The 19,894-nt window shown below is 42.8% G+C and overlaps 1 protein-coding gene across 2 annotated transcripts in view; it reads left to right on the plus strand.

Moving 5' to 3' along the window:
- Positions 1–19,894, plus strand: part of LOC140185772 (disintegrin and metalloproteinase domain-containing protein 12-like) — a 397,254-nt gene that overhangs the window by 64,023 nt on the left and 313,337 nt on the right. The window contains exons 1-2 of one of the 2 annotated variants that reach the window (XM_072239413.1): positions 4,595–4,688; positions 7,241–7,374. Coding sequence is in view for 1 of the 2 variants with exons in the window: in XM_072239412.1 (XP_072095513.1) it covers positions 7,241–7,374 (134 nt within the window). In the remaining variant the exon portion in view is untranslated. Of the gene's footprint in view, positions 1–4,594; positions 4,689–7,240; positions 7,375–19,894 lie in introns of those variants that run through there. The other variant, XM_072239412.1, reaches the window with a different exon arrangement.

The raw sequence follows: 19,894 nt of genomic DNA on the forward strand, positions 1-19,894 counted from the left end.
CATTGCCTTTTTCTGGGCGGTGTCTTTACAAGATGGGTGACCGCAGCCATTATCAGTATGCTTCAGAGATTGTTCGCTTAGCCCCAGAGGTGACATAACCAGGACTTGTGATACGCACCAGCTGCTCATACAACCATCCACTGCCTGCTTCCACGGCTTCAAGTGACCCTGGTCGGGGGCTAAGCAGGTGTTACACCTTGCCCAAGGGTGACCTGCAGGCTAGCGGAAGGAAGGAGTGCCTTACACCTCCTTTGGTAGAGACATCTCCACGCCACCACCTAATTCAGCTTTACAATGTTTAAAAGGATTTGGACTAACTTGAAATCATCTAACATAAGGAAAAATCAAAACAGAAGCTATTAATGAAGAGTCATCATGAAACATTAGCTACCTTGCTAGGGGTACTGCTGGATCAGCTGAATGTTTTCAGCATTTTCTGTTTTTATTTCAGATATCCTGTTCCTTAAGGTTACTCAATATCTTATGGCCAACCCATCATCTCATCAGACATCTGACAACAATATTTCAAACGATTAGGACTAAAAGTATAATTCACATTCGTAGACTGCATTCATGCCTCCAAATATTCAACCAATAACCATGTCACCCTCAGGCATTGCGTGGTGTCGTCTAACACTCACCTACAGGTAAAGATGGCATCCAGTTGTTGGCAGTAGCATCTAACTGATAAGTGAATAGAGATAGCCTGCAATTATCTTAGTGACTAATACTAAGATCTGTGTTGGTCCTGAATCAATAAAAGTTGATAATCATCCGTCTCACATTTTAGTTGTACCTCTAAACAATCTGTATGCATTAATTAGTTACTCCTCTACTTCCTTGACTTTAATCTTATCCCTATACCACACCTCTTTCTGAGAGAAACTGCAAGCTGATTAAACTCTGGTACAAAATCTGCAATTTAGAGATTGGCTTTGATTAGATCTGCATGAGGTGGGACACAAAGTGTGAATAACTGACCATTAGGATGAGAGAAATGGGTATCTTGCATGGCACAAGTGCTGCAGAGGAACATTACACATGACCAAAAATGTCCTGGTATGCTTTGGATGCCTTATTGTAACCAATCCATATTCAATAACATCCTAGAAAAAAGAGAGGAATTTCACAGCGATTATCTACTCATGACCACTTTGATTCCAATACTTTCACCTACCTTAATCTATTCTTTGTAAATTTGACTTCATTCTAAATTCTCTGTCTTTATCTTAGCTCTAACAAAGCCATATTCATTTATCACACCCATGCTGGTTTGGTTCACAATTAAGCAGTTCCTCAGTATTAATCTTGTCAAGTCAAGTCAAGTGAGGTTTACTGCCATTTAACTACATACATTTATATGACGTATATAACCAAGTAATGTATATAGAAACAAGACAACGTTTCTTCAAACCAGGGTGTAAAGCATTAACACACGATATGAAGGTAAGGATAAAAGAACAAACTAAAGTGCATTAAAATTAAACATTGTAAGGTACGAAACAGATTAATTAGTGACACTTCGAATACGATGCGGCTGGGAGTTCAGAAGCCTAATTGCCTGGGAGAAGAAGCTGTTTCTCATCCTCACCATCTCTGGTTCTGGCCTACTGAGCATCCCAAGTTTTCATGACCTTGAGCTCCTTTGCTGCATTAAGAATGATATATAAGTTGGAGTAGTTATGGTTGCTAATGGACCTCCAATGGACAATGGCAACTTTGTGTTGAAATCATGCAAGTGGACTTTGGAAGCAACTGGTGTGAATTTATTGCATGTTGCATCACCACAGCCATCTTAGGTCCTATCTAAATTAGTCCAAAGCCAATTTATTGATATTGATTAAATAATGCGTTGACCAAAACACCAGGAGAATTTCTCTGCTTACCTTGTGAACCTTTGTTACCACCTAAGAGATAATCAGTCAAGGTCTCAGCTAAGTAATGCATTGGAAAAATTAAACAGTTGCTGTACTCCCACAGTATTACTTTGGTACTCAAACTTCTGGAGTAGGACCTGGATACACAAATATTTGACCTCAAGGGGAGAATGCCACTAACTAACTCATGACTAATATTAATTATTATGTCAAACTATCTGTAAAATGTTAGCCACTATGTTTTTGAATGCTGTATTTTCCTTTTTCTGATTTATGGGCCTTCCTAAATTGTATGTCTTCTGCTAGTTGGACAGGTTATCTGTTCCCAATGTAATACCAAGACATAAGGAAACAAAATAGCTTGTACTTGGGTAACACATTTCCTGACTCAAATTGTCCCTTAGCTTTTTCCAGTCAATTAATTATTTTTGAAGTTTTGACACAAATACAAAATAGGAAACCCAGCAGTTAATGGTTTGCAACAAGACCCAGAAAGGGCAGTAAAATGAAAGACCAGCTAACCCTTTCAAAAAGTTCCATAGTTTTTTTTCACTTGGACAAAAAACATGCCTTTCAGATGTATTTTGTCGTTTATAGTCCACGTGAGTCTCTTTCCATTTCAGGTACCTCATCTTTTTTGCCTTTCAGGGTATCTGTTTTTGCTCATATGCTTTAATTTCCCTTTAAAAGCATTCTTTCCCTTTGAAAGCATTTCTAAGCTTTTTATCCCAGACTTTTTTCTATGGTATGAACTTCACATAATTAATTAAATATGTCAAGCAAAAGATGGTTTCAGGGCATTCAACATAAATATGATGGATTATGTTTCTGGACTTAGATTGAGTACACGATCTTCTTCCTCAGTAGTGGGGCCAATATCTATAGCCAAACTAACCTGAAAATGCCCAATCTTGTCCAATTTCGGAGGCTAAGCAGACTCAGGCCTGTTTAGTACTTGGATAGGAGGCTAACTGGGATACCAAGTGCTGTAGGCTTTCTCATGACAGTGGTAATACTGCAAGTCCAGATATCTGGTTTATTGGTGAGACGATGGTTGAGGAGCTGTGTTGCCTCGGTTTTTGTGTGGACAAGGCCCTCAAGATTTGGAGTCACCCATTGTGGGTGCTGGTGAGGGAGATGCTGAAGCTGGCAGTATGCAGATATCCCACCTCTCCTGGAAGTTCTGGGAGTCTCCCGCATATGAATACTGGCTCTCTGATGCCTGCAAATTATATACAATATCACGGAAATCAATTTTTTTGAGAGCGAGCGGGAGAGAGAGCGCGAGAGCAAGCAAGCGAGAGCGCGAGAGAGAAAGCAAGCGAGAGCGAGAGAGCAAGAGAGAAAGTGAGCGAGAGAGAAAGCAAGCGAGAGCAAGAGAAAAAGTGAGCGAGAGAGAAAGCAAGCGAGAGCGAGCGCGAGAAAGCAAGCGAGAGCGAGCACGAGAGAGAAAGCAAGCGAGAGCGCGAGAGAGAAAGCAAGCGAGAGCGAGAGAGCAAGAGAGAAAGTGAGCGAGAGAGAAAGCAAGCGAGAGCGAGAGAGAAAGTGAGCGAGAGAGAAAGCAAGCGAGAGCAAGAGAAAAAGTGAGCGAGAGAGAAAGCAAGCGAGAGCAAGCAAGCGAGAGCGAGCGCGAGAGAGAAAGCAAGCGAGAGCGCGAGAGAGAAAGCAAGCGAGAGAGAGCGCGAGAGAAAGCACGAGCGACCATGACAGAGAGAGAGCGCGCGAGCACGCGCCGTGACAGAGTGTTCCAAAAAAAAGTATAAAACGTACGTCACCCCAGACTACACTAAGGTGTACCCCTGATTAATAGGGATCAAAAATAATGACAGTGTTGCTTGCTGCGTTTGCAACAGTGATTTTTCTATTGCCCATGGTGGGTTAAGACTGTAAAAGACATGTTGAGGTGAGTTTAACAGGTGTCATTCGTTCATTAGCATAGCTAACGTTATTTAAACTAGCTGGCTGGCTGGCTGCTAAGGAGATACTCTATTGCAGACATCCCACCTCTCCCGAGAGTCTCCTGCAAATTGATGGTGCTACCTCCCTGAAATCAGGTTTTGCAGGGTGGGGTGTCTGCAGTATGCTGCTGAATTTCATACTGGTTTGGGGGAGGGGCACGGGGACTGGCCTTTCCCGTCAGTGCTGCCTTCCAGTGTTTGATTGGTGGACGTACAAGCTGGACCAGGTCAAGTCAGGGACTTGGGCTATGTTATTATTATTTTTCTCTTTGTGACTATGTTTTTCTGAAATCATAACCATGTGTGCTATGTGCAGTGTGCTGTGAGCTGTTGGTAACATCTTTTGCATTTTGGCCCTGGAGGAAAGCTATTTCATTTCGCTATATTCATCTGTGGTTGATTGATAAATAAACTTGAAACTAAAAGGTGTCCCACAATGATGCAGGTAAAAGTGCTGGAGAATGATAATCCTCCCTTCATACTCTGCCTCATTCTGTGTCACTTTGCAGAATTTCTGTATGGCGCATCTCTACATTGCAAACCATCTCCTGTACGTAAAAACAAAAGTGCTGGAAATACTCAGAAAATCTGAGGGAAGTGAAATAGTTTTAGTTTGAGGACTCATTGTCAATTCTGAAGGGTCTCTGATCTCAACTCTGTTTTTCTTCCCACAGATGCAGCCTCGCCTGCTGAGTATTTCCAACATTTTGTTTTTATTTTAGATTTTCATCATCTGCAGTAGTTTTTAAAAATCATCTCCTATAATTAATTGGTAGAGTATTTCACTTCGGATGTAACAAGCAATGAAGCCACTTGGTCCAGAATTTATGGCTTTTGTCCATTGCAAATTGAGGTGAGAGTGACAGAATTTCATGTTAAGGCAGCATTTGATCAGTTATACATGCTCAAGTTTCAAGTTTAAGTTTTGTTCTTAAAGGTAGATGTACTCGGGGTATAAATGCCATGAAAGTTAGCTTTTTGGAGCAGCACAAAATATTACAAACATGGGTACATAAATTAATGTAGACTTAAATTAACATAACGTACTCAACAAATGAACTAAAATAAACATAATGATGTTTGTGCAAATTGAGAGAGAAGAAAAGAAATACAGTCCGAGATAGTGTTAGGAATTTTTCAGGTTTGTTCAAGAGCCTGATGGTAGTGTTGTCGAAACAACAAAGGACTTCTGTAAAACTGAAGTAAATGTGAATCAGAGGAAAGTACCCCACAGGTTGGATTCATACCTTGTGCAAAGGAAGATGTTTGTGATTGTAGGTCAATCATCCCAGCCCAAGAATCAGGGGAGTACCTCACACCCAAGTATCTTTAGCTGCAGCATTCATGACCTTCCTTTCATTGTAAGGTGGAAAATGGGAATGTTGGCAGATGATTGCACAATGTTCAGTTCCATTCACAACTCCTTGATAAATGAAGCGATGGTTGCCAGCCTGCAGCAGGATTTAGACAACAATCATGTGGGAAATTACATTGACACCACAGAGGTGTCAGGCATTGACCATTTCCAACAAGAGGGTCCTATCACCACCTATCCTTGCTATCCAGTGGTACTACCACATCCGAGTTCCCCACCAACAATACTTGACCAGGAATCAATCAGATCAGCCACATAAGTATCAAAGCATGAAAAACAGGTTGGAGGCTGGGAATCTTGTGGTCATTGGTGTTCCTCTTGAAACTCCAGTGCCTTTTCCCCATTTACAACGTAATGCCTGGAGTAAGATACAATATCGTATCCCCTCGACAATATTTGAAACTATCCAGGACAAAGCGCCCACTGGTACCACACCCACACTCTAAACATTCATTCCCTGTGACAATGAAGTGTGTTCCATTACAAAATGAAATCAAGAATCAGCATTATTTCCCATGTATATTTACGTGTATTAGGAAAGTGCTGTGGTGGGTTGATGCTACATGCAAAAAAAACCAACATTCAGTGATTATACAGAATAAAGAATTATATAAGCATATTGTTAGAAGTACAGATATGGAATAAAATATACATAAGTGCCAGTATGTGTTTATAGTGTATACAGCTTTATAAAAGGTGGTTTAAAGTGTTTACAGCACCGTGCAGTGATTGTGGTAATAGAGGGGATGGGGAGGCTAACTAGAATGTTTGATCAGATTCACTGCCTGGGGGAAGAAACTTTTAAGAACATGCAAAGCTTTTGTTTTAATAGGCCTATAGTACTTTTCAGAAGGGAGCTTTCAGGAAAGCCAGTTTGCTGGGTGGGTAATGTCCACAATGATTTTTTCCAACCCAGTGACTTGTCTGTGCAAGTTCAGCACCTTCCAAACCTTGACATCTGCCACAAAGGTTTCAAGGGCACTAGAACAACTCCAACTACAGTCTCCCTTCCAAGTGGCACGCCACCCTGATTTGGAAATAAGTTGTTGTCCTAAAGCCTGGACTGTGGGAGAAGGTTTACCAGGAAGATTGCATGGTCCAGGTGTATAGATCACTGCTGGTCCAAGTAGATAGATCACTGCCACCTTCTAAAGGCTAATCTGGGTATAGCAATGAATGCCAGCATTATCAAAATGAATAAATAAAGACATCTATTAATCATATGAAAAAATCATTTGCAATATAGCTTAAAGCAACTAGAAAGACAATTGCATTTATAGCTACTCAATGCAGCAACTAGAAAGACAATTGCATTTATAGTTGCTCAATGCCCTGAGCTAGAGTGTTCAAGAACAGAACATAATTCTGAAGCAGGAGAAGTCTTTTCAGACCCTTGCATTTGCTGTGCGATTCAGTAAAATAATGGCTGATCTTTTACCACAGCATCACTTACCTAGACTGACCCAATATCCCCCTATTCCCCACTCTCCAAACTTTAATCAGTCTCTGTTTTTAAGTGACTGAACCTCTGCAGCTTTCAGGGGCTGCTAATCCTACAGTTCAAAGCCGAAGTGAATAGGTAGTTCCTTGTCTCACTTCTGTAGTACTGACCTTTATTTCTGGGGCTGGGGACTCCTAGTTCTAGACAATCTGTCAGGGGAAACATTATCCCTGCTAATCCCTGTTACAGATCTCTGTGTTTCAATGATACCATTTCTCTTCTAAGCTCTGGGGCAAAGCTGCCTGGTCCGTTTAGTCACACTGGACAGTTCCCCTTATCCTGAGCATCATCCTGTTGAACCGGGTTTAATTTTATTCAGGGATGGAATGGAGAAAGCCAAGATGCTGTTTTTTTTGCTTGCCAAATCTTTGTTGTAGCAGCACTTAATATTCTGTAGCTACTGCTGCAAAGTATGCCTTATATTTTTCCCTTATGACACATAAATGTATCTGAACAAGTTTGCCACATTATAGTACATTTGGGAGCATGGTCTATTTCCTCATCTTTAATAATAATGATGTACTTACAGGCAATATTTTGTCCAGTAAATTGTCATCGCCTAGGCAACAGGACCATCTAAAGCAGCTGCAACAATATGAGCAAATCGTTCCTTACCTCCTGGATGGAGATCACCAGAAACAATCCAGCAACCTTCATGGAAAGGTCGGCATCTTTATTTTTCCTGTTTCTCACATGACAAAGCAACCTATGCTTAATGCTTCACATATAACTATTCATAGTGGAATCAATTTGATACAATCATTGTCATGTACGTTTGATATCTTTCTAACATCTTTTAGAGTAATTTGCTGGACGTTTAAGATTAGATTGTTTATCTACAGAATATTAAATAATGCTTAGTTGGGCAAAATGAGTCATTGCCTTTGGACAAAATCTCAGTGTCGATAAATTAATGTTCAATATGAGACACAGTCTATTTTGCTGAAATGTGCTAATTTTCACAAGGGAGAACATGAAGCCAAATCTAACCTCAGCAGATTTTATGCAGTTTAAGTTTACCATTCATTATATTAATTGTTGGTTATTTTTCAGGAAATAGTGTCTCACTGCCTTTCAAGGAGAGCTATTCTGATTATTGCATTACAAGACTGTATCCAGTTTAGAGGTTAATAAACATTTTCTATCTAGTAGTAAGGCACATAAAGAATCAATATAATACACATTTGCAGTATAGAGGTCTTGATAACTTTTACCTTTAACAGTCAGAATTACATTCAATTGGAACTTGAACCATTAACTTTTTTTGTTGGAGTAGGTAGTCAGCACGTGGAGAGTGCCCCTCGGAACTGTACTGAGTCCTAGCGTTCAACCGAAGTTGTAGATGACTTAGATGAAGAAATAGGGAGCTGTCTTTCCCACTTTGGTGGAACTCTATCAAGTGATGCAATTAATATTGTACAGTGGAGCAAAGGCACAGAGCTGGACTAAGTGAGCAATAAATGCTAGAAGGTGGAACTTGGATACAGGAGAAGCTCGAGGGTGGAGATCGGGTGTGGGAGAAGCTGGAAGGTGAGGATCGGGCGTGGGAGAAGCTGGAAGGTGAGGATCGGGCGTGGGAGAAGCTGGAAGGTGAGGATCGGGCGTGGGAGGAGCTGGAAGGTGAGGATCGGGTGTGGGAGGAGCTGGAAGGTGAGGATCGGGTGTGGGAGAAGCTGGAAGGTGAGGATCGGGTGTGGGAGAATCTGGAAGGTGAGGATCAGGTGTGGGAGAAGCTGGAAGATCGGGCGTGGGAGAAGCTGGAAGGTGAGGATCGGGCGTGGGAGGAGCTGGAAGGTGAGGATTGGGCGTGGCAGGAGCTGGAAGGTGAGGATCGGGCGTGGCAGGAGCTGCAAGGTGGAGGTCGGGTGTGGGAGGAGCTGGAAGGTGGAGATCAGGCGTGGGAGGAGCTGGAAGGTGGAGATCGGGCGTGGGAGGAGCTGGAAGGTGAGGATCGGGCGAGGGAGGAGCTGGAAGGTGAGGATCGGGCGTGGGAGAAGCTGGAAGGTGAGGATCGGGTGTGGGAGGAGCTGGAAGGTGAGGATCGGGTGTGGCAGGAGCCAGAAGGTGAGGATCGGTCGTTGGAGAAGCCGGAAGGTGAAGATCGGGCGTGGGAGGAGCCGGAAGGTGAAGATCGGGCGTGGGAGGAGCTGGAAGGTGAAGATCGGGCGTGGGAGGAGCTGGAAGGTGAGGATCGGGCGTGGGAGGAGCCGGAAGGTGAGGAACGGGGGTGGGAGGAGCCGGAAGGTGAAGATCGGGTGTGGGAGGAGCTGCATGGTGAAAATCGGGCGTGGGAGGAACTGGAAGGTGAGGATCGGGTGTGGGAGGAGCTGGAAGGTGAGGATCGGGTGTGGGAGGAGCTGGAAGGTGAGGATCGGGCGTGGGAGGAGCTGGAAGGTGAGGATCGGGCGTGGGAGAAGTTGGAAGGTGAGGATCGGGCGTGGGAGGAGCTGGAAGGTAAGGATCGGGCGAGGGAGGAGCTGGAAAGTGAGGATCGGGTGTGGGAGGAGCTGGAAGGTGGAGGTCTGGTGTGGGAGGAGCTGGAAGGTGAGGATCGGGTGTGGGAGGAGCTGGAAGGTGAGGATCGGGTGTGGGAGAAGCTGGAAGGTGAAGATCGGGTGTGGGAGGAGCTGGAAGGTGAGAATCGGGTGTGGAAGGAGCTGGAAGGTGAGGATCGGGCGTGGGAGAAGCTGGAAGGTGAAGATGGGGCGTGGGAGGAGCTGGAAGGTGAGGATCGGGTGTGGGAGGAGCTGGAAGGTGAGGATCGGGCGTGGGAGAAGCTGGAAGGTGAGGATCGGGCGTGGGAGAAGCTGGAAGGTGAAGATCGGGCGTGGGAGGAGCTGGAAGGTAGAGGATCGGGTGTGGGAGGAGCTGGAAGGTGAGGATCGGGTGTGGGAGGAGCTGGAAGGTGGAGGTTGGGTGTGGGAGGAGCTGGAAGGTGAGGATCGGGCGTGGGAGAAGCTGGAAGGTGAGGATTGGGCGTGGGAGGAGCTGGAAGGTGAGGATCGGGCGTGGGAGGAGCTGGAAGGTGAAGATCGGGCGTGGGAGGAGCTGGAAGGTGAGGATCGGGTGTGGGAGAAGCTGGAAGGTGAGGATCGGGCGTGGGAGGAGCTGGAAGGTGAGGATCGGGGGTAGGAGAAGCTGGAAGGTGAAGATCGGGTGTGGGAGGAGCTGGAAGGTGAGGATCGGGCGTGGGAGGAGCTGGAAGGTGAGGATCGGGCGAGGGAGGAGCTGGAAGGTGAGGATCGGGCGTGGGAGGAGCTGGAAGGTGAGGATCGGGCGTGGGAGGAGCTGGAAGGTGAGGATCGGGCGTGGGAGGAGCTGGAAGGTGAGGATCGGGCGAGGGAGGAGCTGGAAGGTGAGGATCGGGTGTGGGAGGAGCTGGAAGGTGAGGATCGGGTGTGGGAGGAGCTGGAAGGTGAGGATCGGGTGTGGGAGGAGCTGGAAGGTGAGGATCGGGTGTGGGAGGAGCTGGAAGGTGAGGATCGGGCGTGGGAGGAGCTGGAAGGTGAGGATCGGGGGTAGGAGAAGCTGGAAGGTGAAGATCGGGTGTGGGAGGAGCTGGAAGGTGGAGATCGGGTGTGGGAGGAGCTGGAAGGTGGAGATCAGGCGTGGGAGGAGCTGGAAGGTGAGGATAGTGCGTGGGAGATGCTGGAAGGTGAGGATCGGGCGTGGGAGAAGCTGGAAGGTGAGGATCGGGTGTGGGAGAAGCTGGAAGGTGAGGATCGGGCGTGGGAGGAGCTGGAAGGTGAGGATCGGGCGAGGGAGGAGCTGGAAGGTGGAGGTCTGGTGTGGGAGGAGCTGGAAGGTGAGGATTGGGTGTGGGAGGAGCTGGAAGGTGGAGATCAGGCGTGGGAGGAGCTGGAAGGTGAGGATCGGGTGTGGGAGAAGCTGGAAGGTGAGGATCAGGCGTGGGAGGAGCTGGAAGGTGAGGATCGGGCGAGGGAGGAGCTGGAAGTTGAGAATCGGGCGTGGGAGGAGCTGGAAGGTGAGGATCGGGGGTAGGAGAAGCTGGAAGGTGAAGATCGGGTGTGGGAGGAGCTGGAAGGTGAAGATCGGGTGTGGGAGGAGCTGGAAGGTGGAGATCGGGTGTGGGAGGAGCTGGAAGGTGGAGATCAGGCGTGGGAGGAGCTGGAAGGTGAGGATCGTGCGTGGGAGAAGCTGGAAGGTGAGGATCGGGCGTGGGAGAAGCTGAAAGGTGAAGATCGGGTGTGGGAGGAGCTGGAAGGTGAAGATCGGGTGTGGGAGAAGCTGGAAGATCGGGTGTGGGAGAAGCTGGAAGGTGAAGATCGGGTGTGGGAGAAGCTGGAAGGTGAAGATCGGATGTGGGAGGAGCTGGAAGGTGAGGATCGGGTGTGGGAGAATCTGGAAGGTAAAGATCGGGTGTGGGAGAAGCTGGAAGGTGAAGATCGGATGTGGGAGAAGCTGGAAGGTGAAGATCGGATGTGGGAGGAGCTGGAAGGTGAGGATCGGGTGTGGGAGAATCTGGAAGGTAAAGATCGGGTGTGGGAGAAGCTGGAAGGTGAAGATCGGATGTGGGAGAAGCTGGAAGGTGGTTTACCAGGTGTGGGGAAACCTGGAAGGTGAGGATCAGGTGTGGGAAATTATGTGCCATCCATTGACACCTAAGAAAGATAGATAAACATTCTGGAACACTGGAGGGATCAGATAGAGAAGTTGTTGAAACTATTCTACCGGACAAAAATAAATTTAAAAGGTAATGAAATGTCAGCCCTTATCTCAAGTGGACTGTAATTCAAAGGGCTGGAAAGTATTACAACTGTATCGAGCTCTAGTTAGATTCCATGTGGAGTATCATGCTCAGTTCTTGGTGTCATACCACAGGAAAACTATATTCACTTGAATGGAGAGCATCATATTCAACTGGTAAACTTACTGCCAGTTACACTGCTGATATTTAGGGTAACAATGAAGGTTCTCCGTCTCTGTCTCTCCTTCCAGAAACCAATTTTGTTCTTGGGCTTCCTTCATCAAACCTGTAGCTTCCTGCCCATTTTCACTACTCTCAGCCATCTAAGTCTCAGATGGAGACTCAGGAATACTGTCACACTCAGATGTAGAAGGATTCTTCATTGCTTTTTCCGTAACAATTTTGTTTGACCAGTCAGGGTTGTTAACCTTGAGCTGAACCCCAGAATATGGAGGACTGCTGGGACACTCTTAGTCTGCTTCTACTCTTTGACCTTTTGGCATGTGTGATCCTACCAAAAGCCAAAGCACAAGGCCCTGTCTCCAGCCAGCATAGCTCTCTGGGTCACTGAGGCACACAAGCCTCTAAACCACAACAAGGTTGTGGTCCTCTTGGAGGAGCAGATAATCTAATACAATGATTAAAGGGTTTTATAGAATAATAGCGAAGAAATTATTGTCTTTGGTCAAAGATCCAGAACAAAGAGGGAGAATGACCTGAAAGCTGGAGCTTCCTCTTATCACCAGCAATGATATTAGACAACGCTTTTCATTCATGTTAATGAATATCTGGAACTCTCACTACAAAAATTTGTTGAGGTTAAGTCATAAAATATTTCAAAACAGGGTGACAGTTCTTTAAGCAAGAGAGCTCACAAGAATATAAGGGGAAGGAACCAAGCTGGATGAAAGCATTTGAAGTTCAGATCAGCTCTGATCTAACAGAATACTGAAGTAAGATTATATATTTGAAAGGCCTATTCTGGTTCCAATAGTTTGGATGTCTATGCATGCAGACAGTTACATAACCTGTTGAACTTGCAGTGCTCTTCTATGAGCAACTACTGTGGATTCTGATTAATGGGGACACATCGGGACCAGTACATTTTGGCCTAATTAAGCAGCTTGCCCAATTTGCTGAAGTTTCATGGAAATAGAAACGTCTAATAAAGGCAAACTGCTGTTTAACTGAGTACCAAATTATATATTTAAATGAAATACAAAACAAATTAGAACACTGCCTGTACTACTCCACTATTCTTTCTTTTTAAATCTTTTATTAATTTTCCAAAATTATAAACAGAATAACAATATTGATACAGAGAGATTGGAATAATCTTATTGTTATAAACATGTACAAAAAAGATTTCAAATAATACAGGTGTAATAGACTTACAAACTCTTAATATAGTTAATCATAGAGAAAAAAGAAATAAAAATAAAAAAAATACAAAGAAAACCCCCCCAAAAAAGAACAAAAAATAAAACTAAATACTAAAAAAAGCAAATGGAACAAAACAAGGCTGGACCAATATCTTAAATCGAATACGTTCAATAATGTTGTCAACTCCGCTCCTCTATTCATATATTTTAAGTTAATAAGAAGGACTTGGAAAAGTCAAATTACACTACTCCACTATTCTAAACCTGTGCATTTATTCCTAATAGATATCAATGGAGAAATTAATCAAGAGGAGGCTGCTGTGTTCTTTTGATTGATGTAACTGAACAAAATCAGCACAGACATCTAGTACAGATAATGGACTGTCTTCATACAATGCTCTCGATGTTTGCATCTCCCAAATCTTCATTTTCATTGTAACATTCAAGATGATTGTTGATACCTCAAATTCTTCATAGGTCCTAACTTACTGAAACAGCGAAATCATTTCATTTTCACTCCCGGCTGTTTCTGGCATCTCCATGCCTGAATGTTCAAAACCACAGTGAGCAAAACAGTTTTGAATTATCTTACTGCTTATTTCTCACCAACTATCAGTGACAAAAATCACTTCTTTCTGAACACACACACATGCAACTGATGCTGTTTTAAAAACTGTTAGCTTTAAGCACGGTATAATGTCTAATAGCCAGGCAAGAGCACGTGATTGACACTAGTTAGAAACTGTTCTGGCCACAGTTTCTGGCTGCAATTAAGTGGCATAGTGTCCCAAGTAAGTGAAGGGAATGGTGGCTGTTTTCTCAATTAGCTTTTGTTCTTTTACAGTTATTCCAAATAAGCCACTGCCCCGGTTAACTGATGGACCAGTTAACAGGAATTCACTGTATATGTGTGTAGTTCAATGAACCAGAATTTGCATTCAAATTTGAACTTGGAAAAAGTAAGCCTAGTCAGGCAGCAAATCTGAGCATCATGCTGGGTAATGAGCAATCCTGCTGAATTTATTATGTTTAAACCTACTCTGTGTAAACAAACTTGTGCCTTCATCACTAACTCTATGCCTCTCCTGTTTCCCAAGATTATTCAAATAGCTCAGAAGTCTGACTGCTTGTTTACCTCCCAAAACCATCTCTTCTTCATCACAAAGACTGCCTCTTTCTGTAACATCTGCAGCATATACCCAGACTTATCTTGAAGCATGTAGTAGTTCATTGTGTAATGACGTCTAGTGCATGAAAGCAATTTGGAGGTTTTGCATTGCAATTAACATAAAACTGGATTAGTTTGATTATGTTGCCAAACAACCATTTGAACAATTTGCTGCGGAGATTGTAAGAATTTTGTGATAAGGTTGAGGACTTTAGAACTGTACTTTTGATGGTAGATCAACCAAAAGAGAAATACAGTAATTCCCTAAACATTATTAAGAAATAAACAAGCTTTGTGTGTCTGAATCATGACTTCAATTTAAGAAAATTATGACAGCAAAAGTTAGTTTGAATTGACAAACAGTACAATGCTACAAATGGTTTGCTATGTGATCATGTTCGAAAACTTATCAGTTCTATCCATCAGCAAAAAACAGCAAAAAACAGATGAACGTCCTGCATCTATCATTGTGCAAAAAGTACCATAGATAAATGACCAACATATTCCAGTGTTTAACCCTTGGATGTGTAGTTGTGTAAAATACATTAGAGATAAAATTTCACCTCCCTTAGATAACTCTATCTAATTTCATCATTAGGTCGCTTCTGGAAGTTCCAGTTGGCGGACAATTTCCCTCCATGCTGCTCTGTCCCGACACTTGCCCACAACATCCCTAGTCTTGTCCAGCTTGGTCCAATCCTTGATGTTATCCAGGCACATTGTTCTTTCCCTCCCTTTTTCTTTCTTTCCCTCCACCTTTCCATATAGCAAGTCCGACAAGATGTTATCTCTCCGCGTAACGTGTCTATAACAAGGAACTTTTGACTTCATAATCTTCTCCAGCAATATCCATGATCTATCAACTTCGGACAAAACCCTCTCATTTGAAACTTAATCTACCCAGCTGATCTTCAACATTCATCGATAGCCCTACATTTCAAAAGTGTTAATTCGTTTCATGTCATCCTTCTTCAGGGTCCATGTTTCTGATCCATACCTCAGCACTGACCATACGTAACACTCAAGGAAGCGGATTCTACTTTGGATGTCTACCTTCCGATTGCATCGTAGATCTTTTAGCTTCATGAGCTGGGTCTTAGCCATACCTATTCTCCTTCTGATCTCAACTTCACATTTCCTGTCATCTGTCAGACAACTGCCAAGATATTCAAACCTTTGCACCTGTTCAATGTCTTGTCTATACACTTGTAACGATACCGTCATGAATGAGTCTTTAGTGTTTGTTTTGCTTACCACCATCGATCTTGTTTTCTTAGAGTTGATTTTAAGGCCATAGCCAAGGCTTTTCTCATTCACTTTATTCAGCATAATTTGCAGTTTGCATTCGCTGTCAGCTAACAACGCGGTGTCATCCGCACACCTGATGTTACCCACCTTCTGGCCTCTGACTGGAATACCTGTCTCCTGATGGTCGCATTCCCAAAAAGTACATTCTCCGTAGAGGTTGAACAAATCTGGCGATCCAACACAGCCTTGCCTTACGCCTCATTTAATACATGCCCATGGTGATAGCTCATTTTCTACCCTGACTGCCGCTTTCTGTTTCCAATACAAGTTCCTTATTATCTGCACATTCTCCCATCCCAGGTTGTACTTGTTCAGCATCTCTATTACTTTCTCGTGTCTTACATTATCAAAAGCCTTTTCATAGTCAATAAAGCATAAGTAGATGGTCTTTTGTGCCTCAATGCATCTCTCCATGATGCTTCTCATCGCAAATATTCCTTCCCTTGTTCCTTAGCATTTATGAAAACCAAACTGTGATTCTCCAATTTCATCGCTGATTGTACCTTTCATTCTGCTGAACATTATTTTCAACAGTAGCTTCATGCAGTGAGACATTATGCTTCTCGTCCTGTGTTCGTTACATTTTATCGTCCTATCTAATTCTAGCTAATTAAAATATAGATTGAACATAAATATGTTGAAATATAGTGAGAAAATGATAGCAGGGTTAAAACATTACCCCAAAAGAGTAAAGAAACTGTTATAAAAGTATATATTTTTATTAAAAAGGCATCTATCTGCACTACTTCCCTTCAAAGTTCAATGTTTAAAGTAAATTTATTATTGAAGTACGTACACTGTATGTCTGTATATAACCTTGAGATTCATTTCCTTGTAAGCATTCACAGTAGAACAATAAAACACAATAGAATCAGTGACAAAAAAATTGCACGTCTGCTATGTGTGCATGGCATGTTCCAATGCACTCACAGCAGATTCAACATCTTTTTTCTTTCTAATATTCCCACCATTGAGGGATTCTAATTCTCCATCCAAGCAAAGCAGCAATTTACTTGTACTTTGAATTTTGTGGATGACATTTGGTGCTGTTAATGTGATTTCCCCTGAAATGGAGAAACCAAATGCAGATTGGGTGACTCTAAATTCACAGTTGCCACCCACTTCCAATCTGACCCCTCTGTTTTTGCCCCCTTACACGGTTCCAACAAAGCTAGATGTAAGGTGAAGTGACAGGATTTCATTTTTCCAATGAGGAATGCTCCAGCCACTGTGGCTCTACAATACATTCACGCATATCAGATAACTAGATGTTCTAGTACTTGTATGAACTGGCCTGTTCTGTTGAAATGTCACTAACCTGTAATACTAACTCAGTTTTTGCCTCTTCACACTGTAGATGCTGCATAATCTGATGGGTATTTCCAGCCATACCGTTTATTTCGGATTTCTGTGGTGTTTTGTATCCCATAGTCCTAGCACTGTGGTGGCACGTGGCCAAGTGGTTAAGGCATTGGACTAGCTACCTGAAGGTCGTGAGTTCGAGCCTCAGCCGAGGGAATGTGTTGTGTCCTTGACCAAGGCACTTAATCACACATTGCTCTGCGATGACACTGGTGTCAAGCTGTATGGGTAATAATGCCCTTCCCTTGGACAACATTGGTGGCATGGAGAGGGGAGACTTGCAGCATGGGCAACTGCTGGTCTTCCTTACAACCTTGCCCAGGCCTGCGCCCTGGAGAGTGAAGACTTTCCAGGCGCAGATCCATCGTCTCACAAGACTAACAGATGCCTTTAAGTTCTAGCACTTCTTGCTGTCCTCTGTTCCCGTTGGACACTAACACTATTTTTTTGTCATTCAGTCTCTCTTGTTGATGTTCCCTTTGTTCTCTCTGTGCCTGCCAACTCTTCGACTTCTACCTTTTACAAAAATCTGATCAAAGGTCATCACTTGAAAACTTTAACTCTGCTTCTCTTTCCACGCATCTCCAACATTCTCTTGTTTTCCAATAGCTGCTGGTTTTATTTAGCATATGTTTGCTTACACTTTGATGTTAAATTTACTTTGAACTTTGAATTATTGAACCAAAAGCTAGATATACTGGTTAACAATATTGTTGAGAAAATAAGCAATTTCAATCAGAATCAGATTTATTATCACCATCTTGTATGACCCACAATATGTTGTTTAGAACAATACAGCATATGACCAGACTCTACCCTCGCTACCCATGACCAGTCTAATTAATCCCTTCTGACAGCACATGCTATTCTCTGCCTCCCATCTGTCTACACTAATCTCCACATCTATGTGAAAATTAATGATCTCACATTATTTAACGTACCAGTGATAATATTAAAATGTTGCATTATTGTATAGGGTTATAAAATATTTTTGTTTATTTCAAGCTTTCCTAAATTTACATCTTCCAGCTGTGCAATTGGTGTGCACCTCTGGAGTGGCAGATTGCCTTGATTCATCTCTAATTCCAGTGGGTTTTTTTTCTTGCAATGGTGAAAGGATGTGGTTGACATCTGCTTCTAGCCATGATGTTATATTTCTACTCCAAGGGAGGGCAGGGTGGAGTTTGGTTGAATCCTGTTGCCAGGGGTTGAGTTTTTATAGCAGTCATTATATTTCTTTGGCGAGAGAAAGCATTGGAAAGATGGAATCTCTTCATAGGAAGAGATGATACAGTTCACTTGCGCATTGTGTTCATCTTCAAACAGTTGCTGACTGGTCATGGAGCCACTTTGTTGACTTTTCAGAGTCCCTTGTACTCAGCTAGAATGTCATCTTGCTACCTGTGCATTGGTTACTTCCCATCAAATAACTGACAACTACTAATCCCTTCTGAGCAGGCCATCTGCAGAAAACATTGAGAGAATTAAAGTATGCTTCACCAGTATATGAAAAACACTGAATTGATGTTGTTTTTAAAGCAATACACTACACCATTGGAATGGATTGAGCACTTGAAAGAATGTATAGAAGCAATTTAAAAGAACGTTAAACAGAGGAGAATTAGTTTTCTGGAATAGCTGGAATTGAACTGAAGTGATATCACAACTGAACCTAGGGACTCAATTTCAAGGACACTATGACTAAAGTTATTATTTTTAATTTTAATGCCTTATTTTGTTATTGTAATATTATATTTTTTTGATTTTGCATAGTTTGTCTTCTTCTGCACATTGGTTGTTTGTCAGTCTATGCTTGTGTGCAGTTTTTCATTGATTCTACCACATTTCTTTCTTCTACTGAGATTTCCTGAAAGAAAATTTAATCTCAGGGTAGTATATGATGACATATACAGTGTGTACTTTGATAATAAATATACTTTGAATTTTCTTTGAACTTTATTCTCAAAGGGCATGGAGGATAAAAGGAGATTTGAAGGAAAATTGGAAAATCTCGAATAGTTTAATAGAAAAAGATAAGGAGAAATGATTTCCAGTGTCTGAAGAATGAGTGACCTATGGAGGCAATTTAAAAATATTTGTAAAAATAACCAATGGAACTACAAGGAAAGGGTCTTTTCAATGAAATGTTATTTTCTTGAAAGGGCTGTTGGAAAGGATGAAGAAGCAAATTTAAGATTTTTAAAAATAATTACAATAGATTATAAGGCCATGGGTAAGAATAGTGACATGGAGATACAAGAAACTGCAGATGCTGGAATCCGGAGAAACTGGGTAGGTCAAGCAGCATCTATGGAGGCAAATGGGCGGTTGACATTTTGAGTCAAGATCCTTCAAATGAACTTAAAGAGGTGAGAAAGCCAGTATAAACAAGTGGAGGGAAGGGCAGGTGAATCCAGGTGATAGGCATATGAGGGAGGAGGGGAGTGGGGAACTACAAGATAATAGATGAAAGTGACAAAGGTCTGAAGATAATGGAATTTGATGGGAAAGGACGGTGATGTATGGAATAAAGAGAAGGAGGTGGGGAGAGGAACCAGTGAGAGGAGTGCATGGGTTTGGCAGATGGAAAAGGTGGTGGAGGGGCAAGAGATAGGATGATGGGGCCAGGTGGATTAGGAGGAGAAAAAGAAACAGAGAAAGGTTGGGGGGGGTGGTCCAAGTGTGTGGGTGAGGGAGGTAACCTAAAGTCTTAGAATTCGACGTTCATTCTGTAAGGTTGGAGACAGTCCAGGTGGAATATGAGGTGTTGTTCCTTCGGAGGGATGAGATTGTTTTTAAGCCCCATTTGAAAATAATGCTGACAGCCACTAATTGAAAATGACAGGATTTTTTTTTTTGGTCAATATCTATTTTAAATCACTAAATATTCATTTAGCATTAGTCAGAAACATACAATAAAAACCAGATTATGGTTGAGTACACCAGCAAGGTCTGATGTTTCTGCCTTGAGGAATTTAAATGACTTTATTCAGTTACTTCCCAAAACTGAAATTTTACCGGAGGCCTGTGTCTTTCTCCACACCCATGGGTCTCTACTTAAAGAGACTGAATAGAGCTATCAGCATCCTCGTTCTGAGAAAGATATAACTGATTGTATGATGGGCGTAGTTAATTTGGAACAAAAATGTTAGAATTTTCAAAGTTGCTCATCTTAGTGAGAAGGAATAAATTCATAAATAACTTTTACGACTCTCTTAACTCCATGAATTCCAATTATAGATAACATGAATAGTT

The sequence above is a fragment of the Mobula birostris genome, chromosome 21, assembly GCF_030028105.1.
Source record: "Mobula birostris isolate sMobBir1 chromosome 21, sMobBir1.hap1, whole genome shotgun sequence".
In the NCBI taxonomy this organism is placed as follows: Eukaryota; Metazoa; Chordata; class Chondrichthyes; order Myliobatiformes; family Myliobatidae; genus Mobula; species Mobula birostris.